The 19,612-nt window shown below is 41.6% G+C and overlaps 1 protein-coding gene across 19 annotated transcripts in view; it reads left to right on the forward strand.

Annotated features, from left to right (window-relative positions):
- Nucleotides 1-19,612, forward strand: part of ptprsa (protein tyrosine phosphatase receptor type Sa) — a 364,902-nt gene that overhangs the window by 232,889 nt on the left and 112,401 nt on the right. For 13 of the 19 annotated variants that reach the window (XM_017693300.2, XM_037545527.1, XM_037545523.1 and 10 more), the window contains exons 8-11: nt 2,802-2,813; nt 16,403-16,672; nt 18,043-18,624; nt 18,913-19,049. In XM_017693300.2, the coding sequence (XP_017548789.1) occupies nt 2,802-2,813; nt 16,403-16,672; nt 18,043-18,624; nt 18,913-19,049 (1,001 nt within the window). The remainder of the gene's footprint in view (nt 1-2,801; nt 2,814-16,402; nt 16,673-18,042; nt 18,625-18,912; nt 19,050-19,612) is intronic. The other 6 variants (XM_017693302.2, XM_017693308.2, XM_017693311.2 and 3 more) reach the window with 1 other exon arrangement.

Consider the following 19,612-nt stretch of genomic DNA (forward strand, 5'->3'; position numbering starts at 1 on the left):
TTCCTCCTGCTCTGGGCTGCTCTAGACGTCAAAAGTGGGGATTTTAGACATGAAAAAGTTCCCAGCATAATCCATATATGAGCATTTTCTTGGCAGAAAGGCCTGCATGGGTATTTTTCTAACAAGCTTTTGCAGGTACAAGAGGACGATGGTAAGTCAAATTCTGATTGGCTGGCAAAGACGACCAATCCCAGTGGTAACTGCCAAAGGTAAAAAGGTAAAAACAGTATTGAGGATGAATATGAATGTTTTTGAGTAAGTGTTGCAGAAATCACGCACAGAAGCAGATGTGTACAGATGTTTATACGTTCTTCATATTGCAAATTCTTCATTTCGCAAGCAAATAAAATGAGCTCAGCGCGAAAATAAACAGTTGTAGGAGAGAAAACAGTGTGCGAAGAACAGATATCCAGTACGGTTATTGCTATAAAGACAAGCATGCTTCTTAGTGTTAACACAAAGAGGAGACGAATGCCTGGCGAGATGATTTTAATAAATCGAGGCAGATGCCTTTTTTCACATGTAATATTTATTGTGTGAATATTAAAAAAAAGAAGAGTTTGTTCCCACTGTATACCAAATAACTTTGTCTCCCATAAATAATTCAGAGGCCTCTTACATTAAAAATAGGTCAGAGTGCTGTCTTTTTCTTATTATAGTTATTATTCTGCTGCTGCGAGACGGCTTGTGTAATACTGCCTGCTTCTTTAGCGAGAGCTCGAGTAGTGGAGCAACATCATTGTCGAGGGCAGGGCGCTAGCTAGGTGTTTCATACAGATAAAAACAGCATCTTAAATCATCATCATAGAGGAACTTTTCAATCACTGTCTGTTTTTCTGGCTTTATCATGTTCTGAAAGCCTTGGTCAGATGATCAAACGTTCAAAATAAAGGTGTCAACAGGGTTCTTTGGTGCAGTGCCTTAGGAGAACCACTTGTTTCCTTAGGAATCCTTTCGGTGGATGGTTCTTCAGTATCTCGTTCACGAGATGGTTCTCTAAAGCAATGATTCTCAAACTGCTCTTCAGGGCCCTGATCTTCTGGTTCCTGAGGACCGGTTTGGGAACCTCTAATTTAGAGAGCCATTGTGATACGCGAGTGTGAGGAACCTTTTTGAAGTTTAAGGAACCTCCACATAATGAAAATGTTCAAAAGTGGTTCTCTAAAGCAGTGGTTCTCAACCAGGTCTTCAGGGCACTAATCTTCTGGTCTATCTGAGGTCCCTGAGGACCGTTTGGGAACCTCTACTTTAGAGAGCCATTGTGATATGTGAGTGTGAGAAACCTATTGAAGTTTAAGGAACCTCATAATGTAAAGGTTCAAAAGTGGGTCTCTAAAGCAGCGGTTCTCAAGTTGTTCTTCCCGGTCCATCTGAAGGCCATGGAAGACTATTTGGGAGCCACTACCTTAGAGGGCCATTGTGGGAAGAGAACATGAAGAACTTTCTGACATTTAAAGAATCTATACCACATGATGTAAAGGTTCAAAAATGGTTCTCTAAAGCTGAGGTTCTAAAACCAGTCTTCAGGGTCCTGGTCTTCTGGTCCATCTGGTCTTCTGGTCCACCATGAGGACCGGTTTGGGGACCTCTGCTTTAGAGAGCCATTGTGATACGTGAGTGTGAGGAACCTTTTTGTACTTTACGGAACCTCATAATGTAAAGATTCTAAACTGGTTCTCTAAAGTAGCGGTTTACACATTATTGCTCCCCACTTTTTTGCTCAATCCCAACTTCCAACACAAAGAGCACAATGTGGCTGTTCCGAGAGCAACTGCTTTAGAGAACCATTGTTCAAAGAACAAGTTTAAAGAACCTCCGCTTAATGTAAAGGTCCACGGAGGAACCCTTACATCAGTCTACAACCTTTACAATATATGAAGGCTCTTTAAACATCTTAAAGGGTCTTCAAACTCACAAAAGTCTTCAGACATGGTTCTTTAGTAGTTCTTCTGCTGCATCGCTCAAAGAACGCTTTGTGGCACCTGTATTGAAGACCGTAGATCCTGCAATAGCCTAAACAACAAGAACTCATGCTTGTCGGTACTAGACAGTGTTGACTGAGTACACATGCTGCATTTAAGGATGTATCGTGTCTTCTTTCTGTTTGTTTTCAAAGCTTTGTTCTGATATTGACTGTTTTCAAATGTGTTTTGGTTTCTAAAATATTCTGCATTTGAAATTAACAGCTACAATGGAAAGCTATGCTGTAACATACGAGGCCCAAAACCATGTTTCTGTAAACGGACAGTCCAAAAAGGGCCCTTGGTAATCTTAATGTGACTATGTTTAGATCCGGTATCATTGTAGCTGCTAAATTTGATAAGTCATGCTTTATTTTTGTGCGGTTAATTTTTTTTCTTTGAGTTGTTTCATTGGTTTCTCTTTGTTTCTTTTCTCTTTGTTCTTCTGTTCCTTCAGATTAAGCAAACGGGCCACCATGGGAGCTTTTTGTTTAGGTGGCTAAAGACGCTGTGATTTTAATTTTATTTTTTTTTCCATTGTTCTAACGTGCTTAAAATTGACCCCAGTGGACAAGGGCTGTCTTCTAGCAGGCAGCAGGGCTAGCACTGGGGTGAATCGTTTTCATTCTGAGTCAAAACAGGTTAAAAAGCGATAGGCAAGTCTGTGATAAACTGGGAGTAGACGTTCGGGGCAAAAAAGAAAAGGACAAAAACAAAAGCAGAGATAATGCAGCAGCTTAAAAGCCTTGAGGTGGCCTTTTTTACTCTCTCTGTGTTTCCCCTATTTTTCTCTTCTCCTCATGTCATTGTGTTCTGCATCAACCCCTTTACATCCCTCAGAGCTTCGAGAAGGTTGGTGTGTTTTTTCTTTTTTACTTTTTTTAACCCACATTAAAGACGAAAAGCAAGATGTTTTACATTTTTGAGACTAAGAGATTTATTATTATTTATGACCATGCTCATTGGCAGTTTCAATGAGCACAAACTAAAATATTCAAAGCCTGCTAAATAGTTATGAATTCCAATTTTAATTTATTTGCAAAAAAGAAAAAAAGATTTAAAAAAAGAAGTAGAAGTGATAGAAACCCGCAAAGGTCGGGCTTATTTATTTATTTTGGTTTTTCTTTATATTTGAGTTTGCATTGTGGGGCCTTTTCTTGCATCTTTTGGTATTGCTTCTGCTCAAAAAATGGAAAAAAAAAAACAAAAAAGCTTTGTTGCATTTGCTGTCATGAAAAATAACACAGCCTGATGCATGATGGGAGAATGTAACTATGCTTGCATGCCTGGAATAGAGCTTTTCTTTTTGTGCACTTCTGTGTTTCAGTGACTGTTTGACTCTCTCTCTCCTGTTTTCCAACATCCCCCCCATAATTAAGTCTTTTGTGGCCTCTTCTGTAGCTAGTTACTTTGTATCGTAGTGTCATTTGTTGTGCGCCTTTGTTTTGTACTGTTTTTCCCTTTTATGTTGGAATTTCCCTGTTTTGTTAGATGTGGTACGTATTTCTGTGCAGCTTTTTGTAGTTCCCACCTAGAAAGGAAAAAAAAAAAAAAGTTGGTTTACAGCCAGTGTTCCTGCCATCCCAATACAGAGCTAATGTGGCAAACGAAACCTGATTGGGCAATTATTAGTTTCTGTGGCATTTTACTCACAGCTAATTCTTCACGGTGTCACCAGGATCAGTGCTGAATATAATGATCTCTGCATTCCAAACAGTCCCTCTGAGAGCGCGGAGGCTTGGCATTTCTCGCTGGCAGCAAACTAGCACGGACCGTTTTGTTGACTGACTGCCACTTGTCCTTTCGGAGTCAGCCGGCTCAATCAAACCGGGATTTATCATTCATTCGATCCCCTCAGCGATGGCGCATGTCTGAATTGCTTTTCAGCTTGATGATTTGCGTGATTAAGCAACCTAAATTAGGCCTGAAACAAAAAGCTAGTGGCTCGTTCGAGTCCTAATCCTGTTCGAATACTGAGGAGAAGATGCCAAATTAATTAGGGCCCAATTCCAGCTCGGCCCGCTGGTGCCTGCGTCGGTTAGATTGACTGCCTGCATCACTTCGGCCTATCGGTTTCAAGCTTTACACATTAAACGTAATGCTCCACGTGTGCCGGGGATCCGGCTCATGAGCCTGGGTCCTGAAGCTTGGCCAATTCTATATTACATCATCCATTTCGAATGTAGTAAACTTCCTCTTCTGGAAGTCATTATATAGTGTGTTTTTTTGTTTGTTTGTTTTCCTGGTGCAGGAATTCTAGCTGGTGAGTCACTTAGATCGCTTAGAAGTTTCCCATATTCTCCTGCAAGATGCAAGAAGTACTGCTGTATTTCATTCGGGAATTCTTCTGTGCTTCAAGGGAGATGACGCGGCACAATCCAGGCCCCACGTCCCCATGGCTGCGATGCTAAACCATACCAGCCAACTCATAATGTCTGCTCTGAAACAAAATGGCCTCTTGAATAATTCATCTGCAGAGGAAGACATGGTGGCGTTAAGGGGGAGCCGAGCCGCTGCATGAGCCGCCATGCTGGCCCCAAGCAGGAGTTAGCGGTATAAATAATGAAGCGCCTAGCGCTGCAACTCCCGTCTCCCAAGGCCTGGCGTTTATTGGCAGGACTTATTTTTCATATCTGGTCGTGCCCATCGCAAATGCTCACCATCACACTTCTTACTTTGGCCCAACTGCATCGCTAGGCTAATGTTAGCCAAGTCCAGCTAATGCAAGTTAGCTAAGGCAAAACCTGCTATAGTCCTGAGCGAGGCTAGCACTGGTATATACTGCTGGAATATTGTGCTAAGAGGCAAAGTAAAGCCAGTCGATCCGCTCTTTCTCCAGCCTTTTAACCAGTGCGGAACCTAAGAGTATAGCCGCAATTAGCTACAATTAGCAGTCACGCAAATGCATGATAATCCCCTTTTGAACTTTGATTTACCAGAACTGAGCCCTCCAGTGAAGTCAGTCACCTTGTACCAAATGAATGGCAGAAATTACAAGTCTTTCACTTTCAATGAGGTCGCTAATCTCTCATTATTGCTCTCCGACAATATAGCTTTCAAGCCGTCTCCTCAATTCTGCTCAATGAAATGGAAGCTAACAAATGGTATAATTGGCAGATTTTCGGCCTCCGAATCTTCCTGGGGAATTGCAGAATGTTAGGATATGGAGAGTTTACCTACGTTGCGATGCTGGAAGACTGTGCTGTGCTGAGCTATGCTACACTGTGATGTCCTTTTGCTAAACTGCATGCGCATGCATACGCACGCCTGCTTCCCTCCAGCATGCCTTGACTTGCATGTGCGACTGTGCATTTTGGCATGGAACAGGAAAAAAGAAAGCTAGATTACACCCTGCTCTCTGGTGGGCCAAAACTGCAGCTATGCCAAGCTTCTCACTTACGAAACTATACTGACCTTTTCAGCCCGAAGGTCAAACCGTGAACCCTCTGATTCCAAATCCAGTCAGTGCCGTGCATGCAGCCATTCTGCTGGTGTTGAAGAAAAAGCTACGTGGCTAAAACCCCTGAAGTAATGCAGCCTCAGACTCCATCAGCCTCGTATTTGCCGTAATCAGATAAACCGGCGGCAGATGTTTGGCGCTTTTGTTCCCATAATAACTTCCATTACTGGTGCTGATTCCTCTGAGCCCTCGCTGAGACTGCTTACCATTGCAGCAGCGCAGGTGTGTGCTAATGTGGGCAACCCCTGCGGTCCGTATGGAAATGCCCACCGCTCCCCCCATCCCCCCCCACCCCCGTCCCCAAGTCGAATGGAATCTACCAAGACACCAAGCAAGGTGTAATCTCAGCTTCAACATGGCACTAAGGGCCGCCCATTATTTTGGCTTCCTTCATTTTGGGGCTGGACAGACTGTCTCACCAAAACGGCGAATAGTGTCCGCCTTCTAAACGGCTTGGCGTTCCCTTCTTGACGTTCCTTGTCCAACAAAACCTGTTACAAAAGAGCCAGAACGAGAGCAGCGTTCCTTCTTTTGATTCGTCCATTGCAAAACCCTTTGATTTGTCTTGTCTCTCCACATCGGGGCTTGAAACGAGGTTTTGACTTGCCACCTGTAAGACATATATACATATGCTTCATTGTGCTTCCATTGCTCTGACTCTATTGCACAGGCCTGCTGGGCTCCTGGTCTTAGTGAATGAGGAGTGTGTCCGTTCAGTTGGGGTTCTGTTCTGCGTATAACACCGAGGAGCTGCAGCGCACATCAAACGTTAGCGTGTTAGCCGTGTGACCGCATGTCAGGGCTCAGATAAAGCGCGAAACTGCACTCTATTTCATGCAGCACTACTTCAAAGCCAAACAAGCCTGATAGATCGATAGGCTAGGATACAAATGTTGACATGTAATTGAAGACTTTATACTCACTTTGAGTAGCCCCTTTTCTCCTTGCTGGACGGAAAAAGTGTTTTGAAGCATTGTTGCTTTTTCTTTGAAGTCAGGGAGATTTTCACAGTCTGTTAAACGGATTGGTGGATCTAAATTTTGACCCCAGCAATGTAAAGCAGGCTGAAGTACTTCTTTCGTTTTCTTTTTTTCTGAGGGAAGTAATGGTTCGCCCAGTTTCGCAACTTTTAACATGGCTACACTCTTAAAAGTGAAGGTTCCTGAACGGTTCCTGGCTCGGGTCTATAGTTGCAGGGAAGATGGCAACTTTAAATGGTGTAGAGCTTTACGTATGTGGAGGTTCTATAGACTCTGGGGAGTCAAAGGGTGTTTTTCCACTGCGCAAAGTACCAGAACCTTTGGTAGCAGAAAACTGGAACTGTTGCATTGTTCCAGCAATGAAGGTTCCAGTTTTTATGGTGTTTGGTACCTGCTAAAGATTGGTTGAGGACCTAATGATACTCAGTAGTGTTCTACTCTGTGCTTGGTTGCACTTGCAGTTGAAGCAAACAGCAATTTAGAGAATCCTCTACTCTTCCAGGTACTATCACAGCACTACTACATCACCAGTGAGTGCACCAGAATGTAAACTGAAGTGGTTTGTTGATGTGTTGATTGTTGTTTTTTTAGAATTCCTACTTTTTTGTAAAGATTTCAGGGGCACAATTTGACTTTAACTCTGCCAGATTCCACACATGATTTTCTGTAATTGTTCACATCCGTGTGAGTGAAAAGTGGACTATATCATTTCTTGTCTGCACAGCTAATGTTAGCTAAGCTCACCTAGTTCACTTGTAAGAGAAAAAATCTAAGCTTCACTTGACTCTTCACGTGAGTCTGTGACCAAACGTTCCTGTTTGGATCAGTTCTTGTTTTTTTTTATTTATTTTATTTTATTTTAAATGTGCAGTGGAAACACATCCAGATGGGCTCTTTTATAGTGGAGGTCTTCCTGGACTTTGTCCTCACTGGTGAACTGATCGGCCATCTAGCGTCACCAGAGATGACGGACTTCAGGCCTGCGGTGCTGTATTTGAAGGCCTTTGTTCTATCGCATCACACCAGCTTTCGCACCTTTAGTTCTGTGCTAGAAAAGCTAGTACTGTTTTACATTTACAGGGTGCGAGCATTGATTCATAACCCGTGTTAGCTTTAAATTGCAGCCCAGGCTGGTCGACATTACAGTAACCGCAGTTTTACTGGTTGTGATTAGCATTGAAAAGGTGAAAGGTTGCAGCCCTCATTCACTCAACTACCAAAGCTCAGGGTCCACTGGCCGATTGAAGGGCCAGTTAACGAATTACCCAAATTAGCACGTTTGCTTGACACAGGTGGACGTCTGAACTTTACTGTTTCTTTTTTTTTTCCATTAGTGCTGTAAATCTGGCATGACGATTCAGCCACTACGCATTACAGGTCCATACAGTTACCACCCTCTGCACATCACTGTCAGATTGTTATTGCTGTGATCAGTGGTCAAAGTCAGAGCCTTGAAGAACACACCTGCGCTGTAGTATCTCTGTGCGTGCGCCTTGATTATTGTTTTATTTTGTTATATATTTTAGCACCGTTTTTAATTGTGTGTGTCTGTGTGTTCCATCTAAAAATGTTGCTAAAGTTGCACTTTGCGCTAGTATTTTGGGGGGGGGGGGGGGGTTGCATGCTTGGATGGGCCTGGGCAGTTATGAATCTACCAGCACTGGCCTGGTGGACAGTTTGGTTCCATACTGTATTTGTCCTTCATGCAGTCATAGCCATGCATGACCTTGTGAGATATGGGCTGCCCTTTCACCTTCGTCAGACGTTGTTGTTGGATATGCACTTTTTGGGTGGGGGTGGGTGGGGGTCGTGGGGGTGGGTGGGGGTTTGGTTGCTTACAGATATGAGATTTCTTCCCCTGTAAATTAATGCCCAAAAGCCCAAATCAGCAAGCTAAATCAAATATTTCTGCCAAAGTACAGAGTAACATGAATTGCATCATACTGAGTAATAACCTGTTAGTATAACACTTAAAAGCATTTCGCGTAGCATTTTTAAGGAGTTTGCCACTGATATTTCAAATGTCCGCATGATTCAGTCACTGATATGAAAGTCGAAAGTCCTACAGAGTTTGTTTTGAAATTTACATCAAACTCCGTTTTTTTTTTTTTTTTTTTTTTTAAAAGCTGATTGATTTCTATGCAGTGGAGCTGGTAGGAACCAGACATTCCAGTGTATAATGCAAATGTGGGATTTTTTAAAAATGATTATTTCCAGAATGACCAGTGAACCTAGTTTTATGTCTAATGTTAATGATGTTAAAAACGTTTACATGCACTTGAGTAATGAGGTAATGGTAAACTCTGGGTCTACATGAATCAGACAGTAATCAGATTTCTGCTTTTCAACCAGCCAAAAAACTCACAGAAGTCGTGACGGAAACGTGACGTAAAACTCAAACTTCCGGCTGCGACTTTTTTTTTTAAACATCGTATCACTTTACCTGAAAATATGAGCATGCATCATCTAGAACATGAAGAATATTTACATCCTTCAGCATTATTTCCAGCATTGCCGTCTGTTTTCACACATGCGCAGACTGAGAAATCCGAAAGAAATCAGAGTAAGAGTTTACATGCACTGAGATCTGATTACTGAGCTGAAATAGAGCTGAAATTGACTGAAATCTGATTACTGAGCTGAAATAGAGCTGAAATTGACTGAAATCTGATTATAGAGCTGAAATTAGCTGAAATCTGATTACTGAACTGAAATAGAGCTGAAATTGACTGAAATCTGATTACTGAGCTGAAATAGAGTTGAAATTGACTGAAATCTGATTACTGAGCTGAAATAGAGCTGAAATTAGCTGAAATCTGATTACTGAGCTGAAATAGAGCTGATATTGACTGAAATCTGATTACTGAGCTGAAATAGAGCTGAAATTGACTGAAATCTGATTACTGAGCTGAAATAGAGCTGAAATTGACTGAAATCTGATTACTGAGCTGAAATAGAGCTGAAATTAGCTGAAATCTGATTACTGAGCTGAAATAGAGCTGAAATTAGCTGAAATCTGATTACTGAGCTGAAATAGAGCTGAAATTGACTGAAATCTGATTACTGAGCTGAAATAGAGCTGAAATTAGCTGAAATCTGATTACTGAGCTGAAATAGAGCTGAAATTAGCTGAAATCTGATTACTGAGCTGAAATAGAGCTGAAATTGACTGAAATCTGATTACTGAGCTGAAATAGAGCTGAAGTTGACTGAAATCTGATTACTGAGCTGAAATAGAGCTGAAATTAGCTGAAATCTGATTACTGGGCTGAAATAGAGCTGAAATTGACTGAAATCTGATTACTGAGCTGAAATAGAGCTGAAATTGACTGAAATCTGATTACTGAGCTGAAATAGAGCTGAAATTAGCTGAAATCTGATTACTGAGCTGAAATAGAGCTGAAATTGACTGAAATCTGATTACTGAGCTGAAATAGAGCTGAAATTGACTGTAATCTGATTACTGAGCTGAAATAGAGCTGAAATTGACTGAAATCTGATTACTGAGCTGAAATAGAGCTGAAGTTGACTGAAATCTGATTACTGAGCTGAAATAGAGCTGAAATTGACTGTAATCTGATTACTGAGCTGAAATAGAGCTGAAATTGACTGAAATCTGATTACTGAGCTGAAATAGAGCTGAGGTTGACTGAAATCTGATTACTGAGCTGAAATAGAGCTGAAATTGACTGAAATCTGATTACTGAGCTGAAATAGAGCTGAAATTGACTGAAATCTGATTACTGAGCTGAAATAGAGCTGAAATTGACTGAAATCTGATTACTGAGCTGAAATAGAGCTGAAATTGACTGAAATCTGATTACTGAGCTGAAATAGAGCTGAAATTAGCTGAAATCTGATTACTGAGCTGAAATAGAGCTGAAATTAGCTGAAATCTGATTACTGAGCTGAAATAGAGCTGAAATTGACTGTAATCTGATTACTGAGCTGAAATAGAGCTGAAATTGACTGAAATCTGATTACTGAGCTGAAATAGAGCTGAAGTTGACTGAAATCTGATTACTGAGCTGAAATAGAGCTGAAATTAGCTGAAATCTGATTACTGAGCTGAAATAGAGCTGAAATTAGCTGAAATCTGATTACTGAGCTGAAATAGAGCTGAAATTGACTGTAATCTGATTACTGAGCTGAAATAGAGCTGAAGTTGACTGAAATCTGATTACTGAGCTGAAATAGAGCTGAAATGGACTGAAATCTGATTACTGAGCTGAAATAGAGCTGAAATGGACTGAAATCTGATTACTGAGCTGAAATAGAGCTGAAATTAGCTGAAATCTGATTACTGAGCTGAAATAGAGCTGAAATTGACTGAAATCTGATTACTGAGCTGAAATAGAGCTGAAATTGACTGAAATCTGATTACTGAGCTGAAATAGAGCTGAAGTTGACTGAAATCTGATTACTGAGCTGAAATAGAGCTGAAATGGACTGAAATCTGATTACTGAGCTGAAATAGAGCTGAAATGGACTGTAATCTGATTACTGAGCTGAAATAGAGCTGAAGTTGACTGAAATCTGATTACTGAGCTGAAATAGAGCTGAAATGGACTGAAATCTGATTACTGAGCTGAAATAGAGCTGAAATGGACTGAAATCTGATTACTGAGCTGAAATAGAGCTGAAATTAGCTGAAATCTGATTACTGAGCTGAAATAGAGCTGAAGTTGACTGAAATCTGATTACTGAGCTGAAATAGAGCTGAAATGGACTGAAATCTGATTACTGAGCTGAAATAGAGCTGAAATGGACTGAAATCTGATTACTGAGCTGAAATAGAGCTGAAATTGACTGTAATCTGATTACTGAGCTGAAATAGAGCTGAAGTTGACTGAAATCTGATTACTGAGCTGAAATAGAGCTGAAATGGACTGAAATCTGATTACTGAGCTGAAATAGAGCTGAAATGGACTGAAATCTGATTACTGAGCTGAAATAGAGCTGAAATTAGCTGAAATCTGATTACTGAGCTGAAATAGAGCTGAAATTGACTGAAATCTGATTACTGAGCTGAAATAGAGCTGAAATTGACTGAAATCTGATTACTGAGCTGAAATAGAGCTGAAGTTGACTGAAATCTGATTACTGAGCTGAAATAGAGCTGAAATTGACTGAAATCTGATTACTGAGCTGAAATAGAGCTGAAATGGACTGAAATCTGATTACTGAGCTGAAATAGAGCTGAAATTGACTGAAATCTGATTACTGAGCTGAAATAGAGCTGAAGTTGACTGAAATCTGATTACTGAGCTGAAATAGAGCTGAAATTGACTGAAATCTGATTACTGAGCTGAAATAGAGCTGAAATTGACTGAAATCTGATTACTGAGCTGAAATAGAGCTGAAATTGACTGAAATCTGATTACTGAGCTGAAATAGAGCTCTTTATCGGATTTCTTAATCAGATTTCTAGACCTTAGTCTGGTGTTTCCATGGCCATTTAAAGAATCAGATAACTGTAGGTTATGATTGGAGTATTGAGTGCATGTGAACAGTGTCTCAGACATCAGGTAGAGTATTTGTTTTCCGTTTCATGTAATAACTTTGTCAGGGAGCTTTTAGAGGAGGATGTCTGGTTCCTATCAACCCAACAACTCTGACTCGCTAAGTTTGTCCAGAACATTTCACACTAAACTACTTTGAATGTTTTAGTGATGCAGATTTTTTTTGTTAAAAACGATGTGGAATTCCCCATTAATACTAATTATAATAGCACATAATGAGCTCTGCTGTGGACGTGGTAGATACGTGGTGATCACTCATTGAAGCCTATAGAAGGTCATCCTTCACCTCGCTGAGATTTTACAGACCACTCCTGTGAATATATCCATACTTAATCAGAAATGCCTCAAATTCTGTGCGAGAATAGGCCTCCGATTTCAGCTGAGTGAAGACTGGGAAGATCATGAGGGCGTTTTATTCTGAGAAGTAATTATAAACAATGGTTGAGATCACGGATTATAATGACCCTTTTGAGAGATGCACACGGCATATGAAAGTAATCAAGCTCAAACAGTGAATCTTTTGTTTTCCCTTTTCTTTTTTGTTTGTACATAATCAACTGTGTTGAATTGGTAGCGATTACCATGATCTGTGAATCAGAATCTTTTATTCGCCAAGTGGAATTGCATTAATATAGAAATACGAAAAAGCATGGGAGCCATATGCACAATACGCCAGTAATATAAAAGATGTGCAGTGGGTATTATATACCGTATAAAATGTGAATAGTTGAAGAGCATTTAATATACTGCTTATTATATATTTTATACATTTGCGTTGGTTGAAGCCCATCCGGATCATCCTGGTAGACTTCTAAGCAGTTCTGTCCTCCTGGGCCACCATCTCCTCAAGAACTCGTCAGAAGTCGAATCTTGGATTTCAAGCCCCTCTGTGGGAGAAATCATGATTTTTTTTTATTATTATTATTATTTTTTTGGAAGTCGGACCGGCTCTCCTCTGTGTCCTTCTCTTTTCCCCTCCCCCCCCTTTCCCCCTCTTGTTGTCCCTGTCGCGTTTCCAGCCCCAAGTAGATGTTCAAAAGTTCACCCAGGTCTGTCCCGTCCCTTCTGTCCGCTGTCCTGCTGCTGGACTCTTGTTCTGCCTCGTGTCCCGTCTCCACCTGTTGTCTCTGCCCTTTCGGTGTCATTGTGTGTTTTTTTTTTTTTTTTTTTTTTTTTTTGCTTTTGCTTTTCTTTTCTTTTCCTTTTTTTTTAACTAGCCCTAGCACCTCAACCTCCATGCTCCTCTTTCTCTCCCTCTCGCTCTTGCCCTTGTTCTCCCTCTCCCTTCACCTTTGAGACACGACCCCCTCATTGGTACACAGTCCCCTCGGCTCCGCTCACAAGATGTTTTCTGTGTTCACTGCAGAGGCCGTCTTGGCGGTTCTTAAGGAAACCAGCCAAACTCCAGATTTAGAGCAAAGTCAGGCTGGCTTTAGATGGTGAAACGTTCATGCTAGTTGCAGGTTGTGAGTTGCACAAAGCAGAACTTTAATACTTGATAGTTACGCAGACCAGAACAATCATATAAAGCAAGTGCAGTTATTCCACTAGTCAGCGAGACTAGTGGTCAGTTTTGTTTGTATTGCTCAGGCTGTATAAAACGATCTCCATCTCCATTTTCTGTATAAATTAGGGGGTATTATGAGAGGAGGAAGGTGGAATAACTAGACTCCGCTCCACTCAGCTAGCTGACATTGCAGTTAAACAAAGTCACATCACAGCGGTACGTGGCCGATGGCGGCATGAAGCTATGCAAACATTGCCATGGTCACCGTGTTGCCTATGAAAGTCGATTAGCATAGCTTTAGCGATGTATATTGTTTATTTAGGTGGAAAACATCAGAAGGACACTTATTTTTTGTTGTGTAATACTGGGTTCATCTGGAATTCTGCACTGAGACTTAAGCGTTCATGGTTTTCCGAAAATTCTACATCTAGTGTATTTCACTGCTCCGGTTGACGGCAAAAGTTGGGCAAACTCTTTAAGGAACGTTGTGCTCACTACAGCATTCTACGGAATTTTCCGCTGCGGCTCTGTTAAAAACAGCAGAATATCCCGTTTGCCGCCATCTGTCTACTGCAAACATGTGAGCGCAGCTTTAGTCTGAGAGTTGAAAGGGTTAAATATGTAGTTACATTGATGGCAGTGACAGCAGGATAACATGGCAGAAGCACAAGCCACTAATCAGATAGCCATCACATTAGAGTTAGCTGGCTAAGGGAGCATACTCATCTTTCCAGGGCTGCGCTCTGTCCCCTAGGCTCTTTATATAAAACATTAAACCTTAATATGATACATTATGGAGAGCTATGAAAGTGTGCCTGAGGTCACGGTTGGGTTTTAGATTTCACATCTACTGGTGGCAGCAAGAAATAGATTTTTGAAAAAAAGGAAGGCGTTCATTGTTTCATGGAAATTTTCTTGTTGTTTATTGTCGTTATATTTAGCACTTGGTCAGTCATATTGGTGATGTTAATGAACTTGCTGTTCAGTAAAACCTGTTGCAGCTGTTTTAGCTGTGCATCAAACAAGGAATTGAAGGCTTTCATTGCATAACATGAGTTGGCGTGGAGTTTGCATGTTCTCCCCGTGTCTGCGTGGGTTTCCTCCGGGTTCTCCGGTTTCCTCCCACAGTCCAAAGACGTGCAGTCAGACCAATGGGACGTGGTGAATTGCCCCGTGGTGTGAGTGAATGTGTATGTCTATCTGTCTGCCCTGCGATGGACTGACAACCTGTCCAGGGTGTTTCCTGCCTTCCACCCGATGGCAGCTGGGATAGGCTCCAGCTCCCCCACGACCCAGAGGGAGAAGTGGCTTATAAGATGTGTGTGTGTGTGTGTGCGCGTGTGTTTCACTCAAGTTTCAAACAACTAAAGTCATATAAATGTCTCATCATGTAAAGCCAGCTTTAAATTTCATTCACCTACATTTAGTTGAATTAATCTGACCGGTCCACTGCACTGATGATATTAGCACTGGTCCTGTCTTTTGATTTGCGTACGTCTCCACACGCTCCCCCTCGTCTTCCCTGCTATAATTACACAGGACGCCAAAAGCGGAATGACATTCACGTAAATTACAGTACCAATTCAAAGATACCAGGAATGGAAAAGCTGGACGAGTTATGAAAAGGTCGTGGTCCGCAGCCTGGCTGACCCCAAATCCTCCATAAGAAAAGCCTCCCCTCTCCTCTACTTTCTCTTCACGGCATCCTCACTCATCCTGACGTTCATGTGTAGCTTTGGCAGCCTTTTGTGTCGTAGAGGTGCTGAATCGTTCCCATTGTAGAGTAGCACACTCCCCTTCATGTACCATTCCTTCTTACGTATATTTTTGGTTCCTTGAGTTTGCAGATAACCCTTTCTTTTTATATGTCACAGCTAGTTGGAGTTAAACTCTACTTTTCCGATGTTGTTACATAGATTTTATTCTGCGTTGCAACTTCTGGCCAGGACTGCAATGTGATAACATTAGTGTCACATTAAGTCCCACTGGCTGGAGAGACAAATGAATCTTTCTCAGCATTGAAGTGGGTCCCCCCACCCTTCGCTCTCTTCTGTGCGTTCCCTACTCCTTCCTCCTCTCCTTCCTCCTCCTCCTCCTCCTGTTCAGTCGTCTTTGTCTGGGCATGCTAGCGACCCTTCAGTTACATTCCTCTATGCATTTTTAGCTCAAATCTCTTTCTCTATCTGGTTTGTTTTCTGTTTTTTTCCCCCCATTTACTCTGTTTTTTCTCTACCTATTTATGCATGATGTCTGTGAAACTGATAGCTGCATCTATCAATGGAACCGTGTCAGATTTTAAAGAGGCTTTGTCCAGTTGATTTACCCTCAATCACAAAAATCTGATTAAGGTTTCTCATCTTTAGGCTAGAGGACTGATTGTGCGCAGGCACATACATCAATATGCAGCCACATATATACATCTTTTCAAGTGGAGGTAGAGATTAGAACGGTTGACACTACGTTTTTTGATCTATTTACAGTAGGAGAAGCTTCTATGAGCCATCTCCTGCTGGCCTACACAGCGTGGAGCTACGTACGAGTGTAGCTGCCTCTTTTCTACACTAATTCACTCTTCATTTAGCGTTAGGTTTACATGCATTTCATACAGAGGTTCAGATTTAAAAGATGAGAAACTCATAATAGATTTTTGTGTAATTAAATGTGCTGTGATGGATCAAATATTAGTCAATGGAACCTTGTTGCTATGAATTTGTTGCTTTAATGTCAATCTATATTGTCGGTGAAGCAGTTCTGTTAGTTTAGTTTTCCTTTATCCTTATTTTGATTTATATAATTTTAGAGTTTCTTTACTTTCTACAAGTCTCACTTTTTTATGATTTGTTGTCCTCTCTTTAGACAACGTTTTTGCTCTAAAGAAGGACTCATTTTCATCGCCCTGTCTTGTCACCTCTCTCTCTCTCTCTCTCTCTCTCTCTCTTTCTCGTTTTCCATCCTTTTCTGGGCGTTCGCAGTCCGCCGAGTCCCCCCTCGTTTCTCCATCTTGCCCGCCAGTCACGAGATCATGCCTGGCGGCAGTGTAAACATCACCTGCGTGGCTGTGGGCTCGCCCATGCCCTACGTGAAGTGGATGCTCAACTCTGAGGATCTGACGCCTGAGGACGACATGCCGGTGGGACGGAACGTTCTGGAACTCAACAATGTGCGCGAGTCAGCAAACTACACCTGTGTGGCCATGAGCAGCCTGGGCATCATCGAGGCCGTGTCCCAAATCATCGTCAAATGTAAGAGGGGACATGCTTCTGTCACTTCACTGACAGGCACTCATACTGAACATGTTGAGTTTTGTATTAATAATGATGTAAACATCTGTACGGATGCACATGAGCCACTTTTTCCGTATAAATATGGAATGTATACGGTATGTATCCTGTAATACGCAAAAATCCGAGCCGACATTTAAAATGCTGATTACTTGATTAGAAGCATGGCGAGAACCCAAAAACGCAACGATACCCTGCCAATTAAAATGTGCATGGAAAAATATGACTGTTGCATGATGAGATCGGTACCTCACTCAGACCCACGGATGGTGCTGGAGCCCATGTATCGTTATCATATTGTTAAAAATAAACAAAATAAACAATATCGCTGTTATGCTGCAAATAATGGATGGTGTCTTGTCAAGTAAAATGATCTTAAATACAGTCAATAAATCTAATATTTCTCCTGTTGAGATTCTTGTAAGCTTAATTTCAGATTATTTACCTTATTTCTCGACGTTTTTACTTGTTTTAAGTAATTTTATTCATTAAAATGATCTCACTATACTGTATAGTCAGTATAGTCAGATTTTTTTTTTTATAAAATTACTTAAAACAAGTAAACAGTGTCTAAAAAGGAGCTATATCATCCTATAATAAGAGTACAACCATCAGAAGTGGAAAACTTTATGTATTGACTGGATTCAGGATCATTCACTTGACAAGATACCATTTTTTGCTGTGCGGTGAATTGACTGTAATTCATATTTTTGGTGGTATCGATAGGAAATCAGTATTTGCAGATGGTATTTATTGTACTCCAGAAGAGCAAGACATCCAGGTGACTCCGGGCTGCTGCGCTAAAAGCAGCATCTGCATTTTATTCTGTTGTTTATGTTTACATTTCTTTGCAATGCAGACGCAGGTCGTCCCAATATCTACATTTAATAAGATGCTTATGTATCAGCATTAACAAAAATGTGCTTTCAAAGTATTAGATAGTAGCATCAGCCCAAAATACCAATATTGGTGTGTCCTTCCACAAATTTTATTACCCCTTTTGAAAACTTTACTAAAACCTATCAGGCTAATATACTTCTGCCTATTCTCTGTCTACTAGAGAGACGCAAGGCTTAAGCTGAGGTGGCTATTTCAGACTTCCGTCTTCATTTTGTGTTCATTCTGTTTGTTTTACTGTAGAAAATGAATGGTACATTGGCAGACACCTGTTCTAACGTCTGTGCCTGCACATTTTTACAAATTGGCATACATATAATTCTGGTCTTATTCGTCACCAGTGATGCTTGTGGTTGTGCATCATTCAGATAACTTGATGGATTCCTGTGCATCGATTGTGCTGGTAAAGCAGGACTATTACCTTTTCTTTCCAGCTCTGCCCAAGCCACCAGGTACTCCGATAGTTACTGAAACCACGGCAACCAGTATCACCATCACCTGGGACAGTGGCAATCCTGAGCCTGTTTTGCATTATAATATCCAGTACCGCGCAAAGTCTCCAGAGAGCAAGTTCGAAACCATGGAGTCCATCGCCACCACTCGCTACAGCATCGGCGGCCTTTCCCCCAACACAGAGTACGAAATCCGCGTCTCTGCCGTCAACACCATCGGCCAGGGTCCTGCCAGTGAGCCGGTTGAAGCTAGAACAGGAGAGCAGGCTCCTGCTAGCCCTCCCAGGAACATCCAGGCCAGAATTATCTCCCACAGCACCATGATGGTACGGTGGGAGGAGCCAGAGGAGCCCAATGGCCAGATTAAGGGCTACCGAGTCTACTACACGATGGACCCCTCTCAGTCTATGAACTTGTGGCAGATCCACAATGTACAGGATAGCATGATTACCACCATTCAGAACCTGGTGGCCTCAGAAACATACACCATACGTGTGCTGGCCTTTACTTCAGTGGGAGACGGACCGTTTTCTGATCCCATTCACGTCAAAGTGCTGCAAGGAGGTTAGTGCTCTGTTTATCTGTGCAGTTACCCCTTTTCACAAAGGCAAAACACTATCTGTTAAAAATATGTCTGTAGCTAGATCATTCCCACAAGCCGCTGATTACTTCATGGACCATGGAAAGTGGCGCAGACCTTTTTTGGCCTCAAGAGTTTTCACTGATCATAATCGATTTTATGTGCAAGATCAATAACTGCAGTCCATAGATGACTTATTGACTAAATGCCCTGTTGTCCATGTGTTTTTGTTCTAACTTTGTGTCACACTCTCACGCCGTCTCGCCTCTTAGTCCCCGGACAGCCGTCCAGGTTTCAGATCAGCGAGGTGTCTGATACCGCCATCGAGCTGACCTGGGAGCCGGCGTTCGAGAAAGAGGGAATCATCAGTTATGAGCTACGTTATAAAGAAGGAAGTCAAGGGAACTTGGTACGTGCTCTAAATTTTCCAGCATCTCTTCAATACACTCTCCTAAACCTGCCAGCATATTTTATTGAGACCATTAGAATTACTGCTGAACCAAAGCGATGCCAAAATCTTCAAACCAAGGCAGGGTGTCCAGTCTTATCTACTAAGAGCTGGAGCAGTTGCAGGTTTTCATTCCAACCATATGAAAGCCTGCCTGATCAGTTATATGAAGTAGGGGCCGGCAATATGGCAGTAATTTAACGTTCCGAAACTTCATGACATCACAATATTCCGTTTTTATGAAGTTTGGTAAATAGGGAAAGTCACAGTCTGCCAGTACTGAATCATTTGCAGTCAGAAAAGTCAGTGTTATATATTCTGTGATGCACTATATGTAGTTGAGTAAGGAGAGTTCTGGTTGGACTCCCGGTATCATTGGGATCACTGTGATTTGAACTCTTGATCTCCTGACATTAGTGCAGAAGATTCAAGCACCACTTTAGACTGTAACACCACTTCAGAGCTCTTGCTAAACCTCTTTTGAAATAAAGATATAGTTGAGTAGTTGTTGTGGAAGTACTGAC

The sequence above is a fragment of the Pygocentrus nattereri genome, chromosome 15 (genome assembly GCF_015220715.1).
Source record: "Pygocentrus nattereri isolate fPygNat1 chromosome 15, fPygNat1.pri, whole genome shotgun sequence".
Taxonomy (NCBI): domain Eukaryota; kingdom Metazoa; phylum Chordata; class Actinopteri; order Characiformes; family Serrasalmidae; genus Pygocentrus; species Pygocentrus nattereri.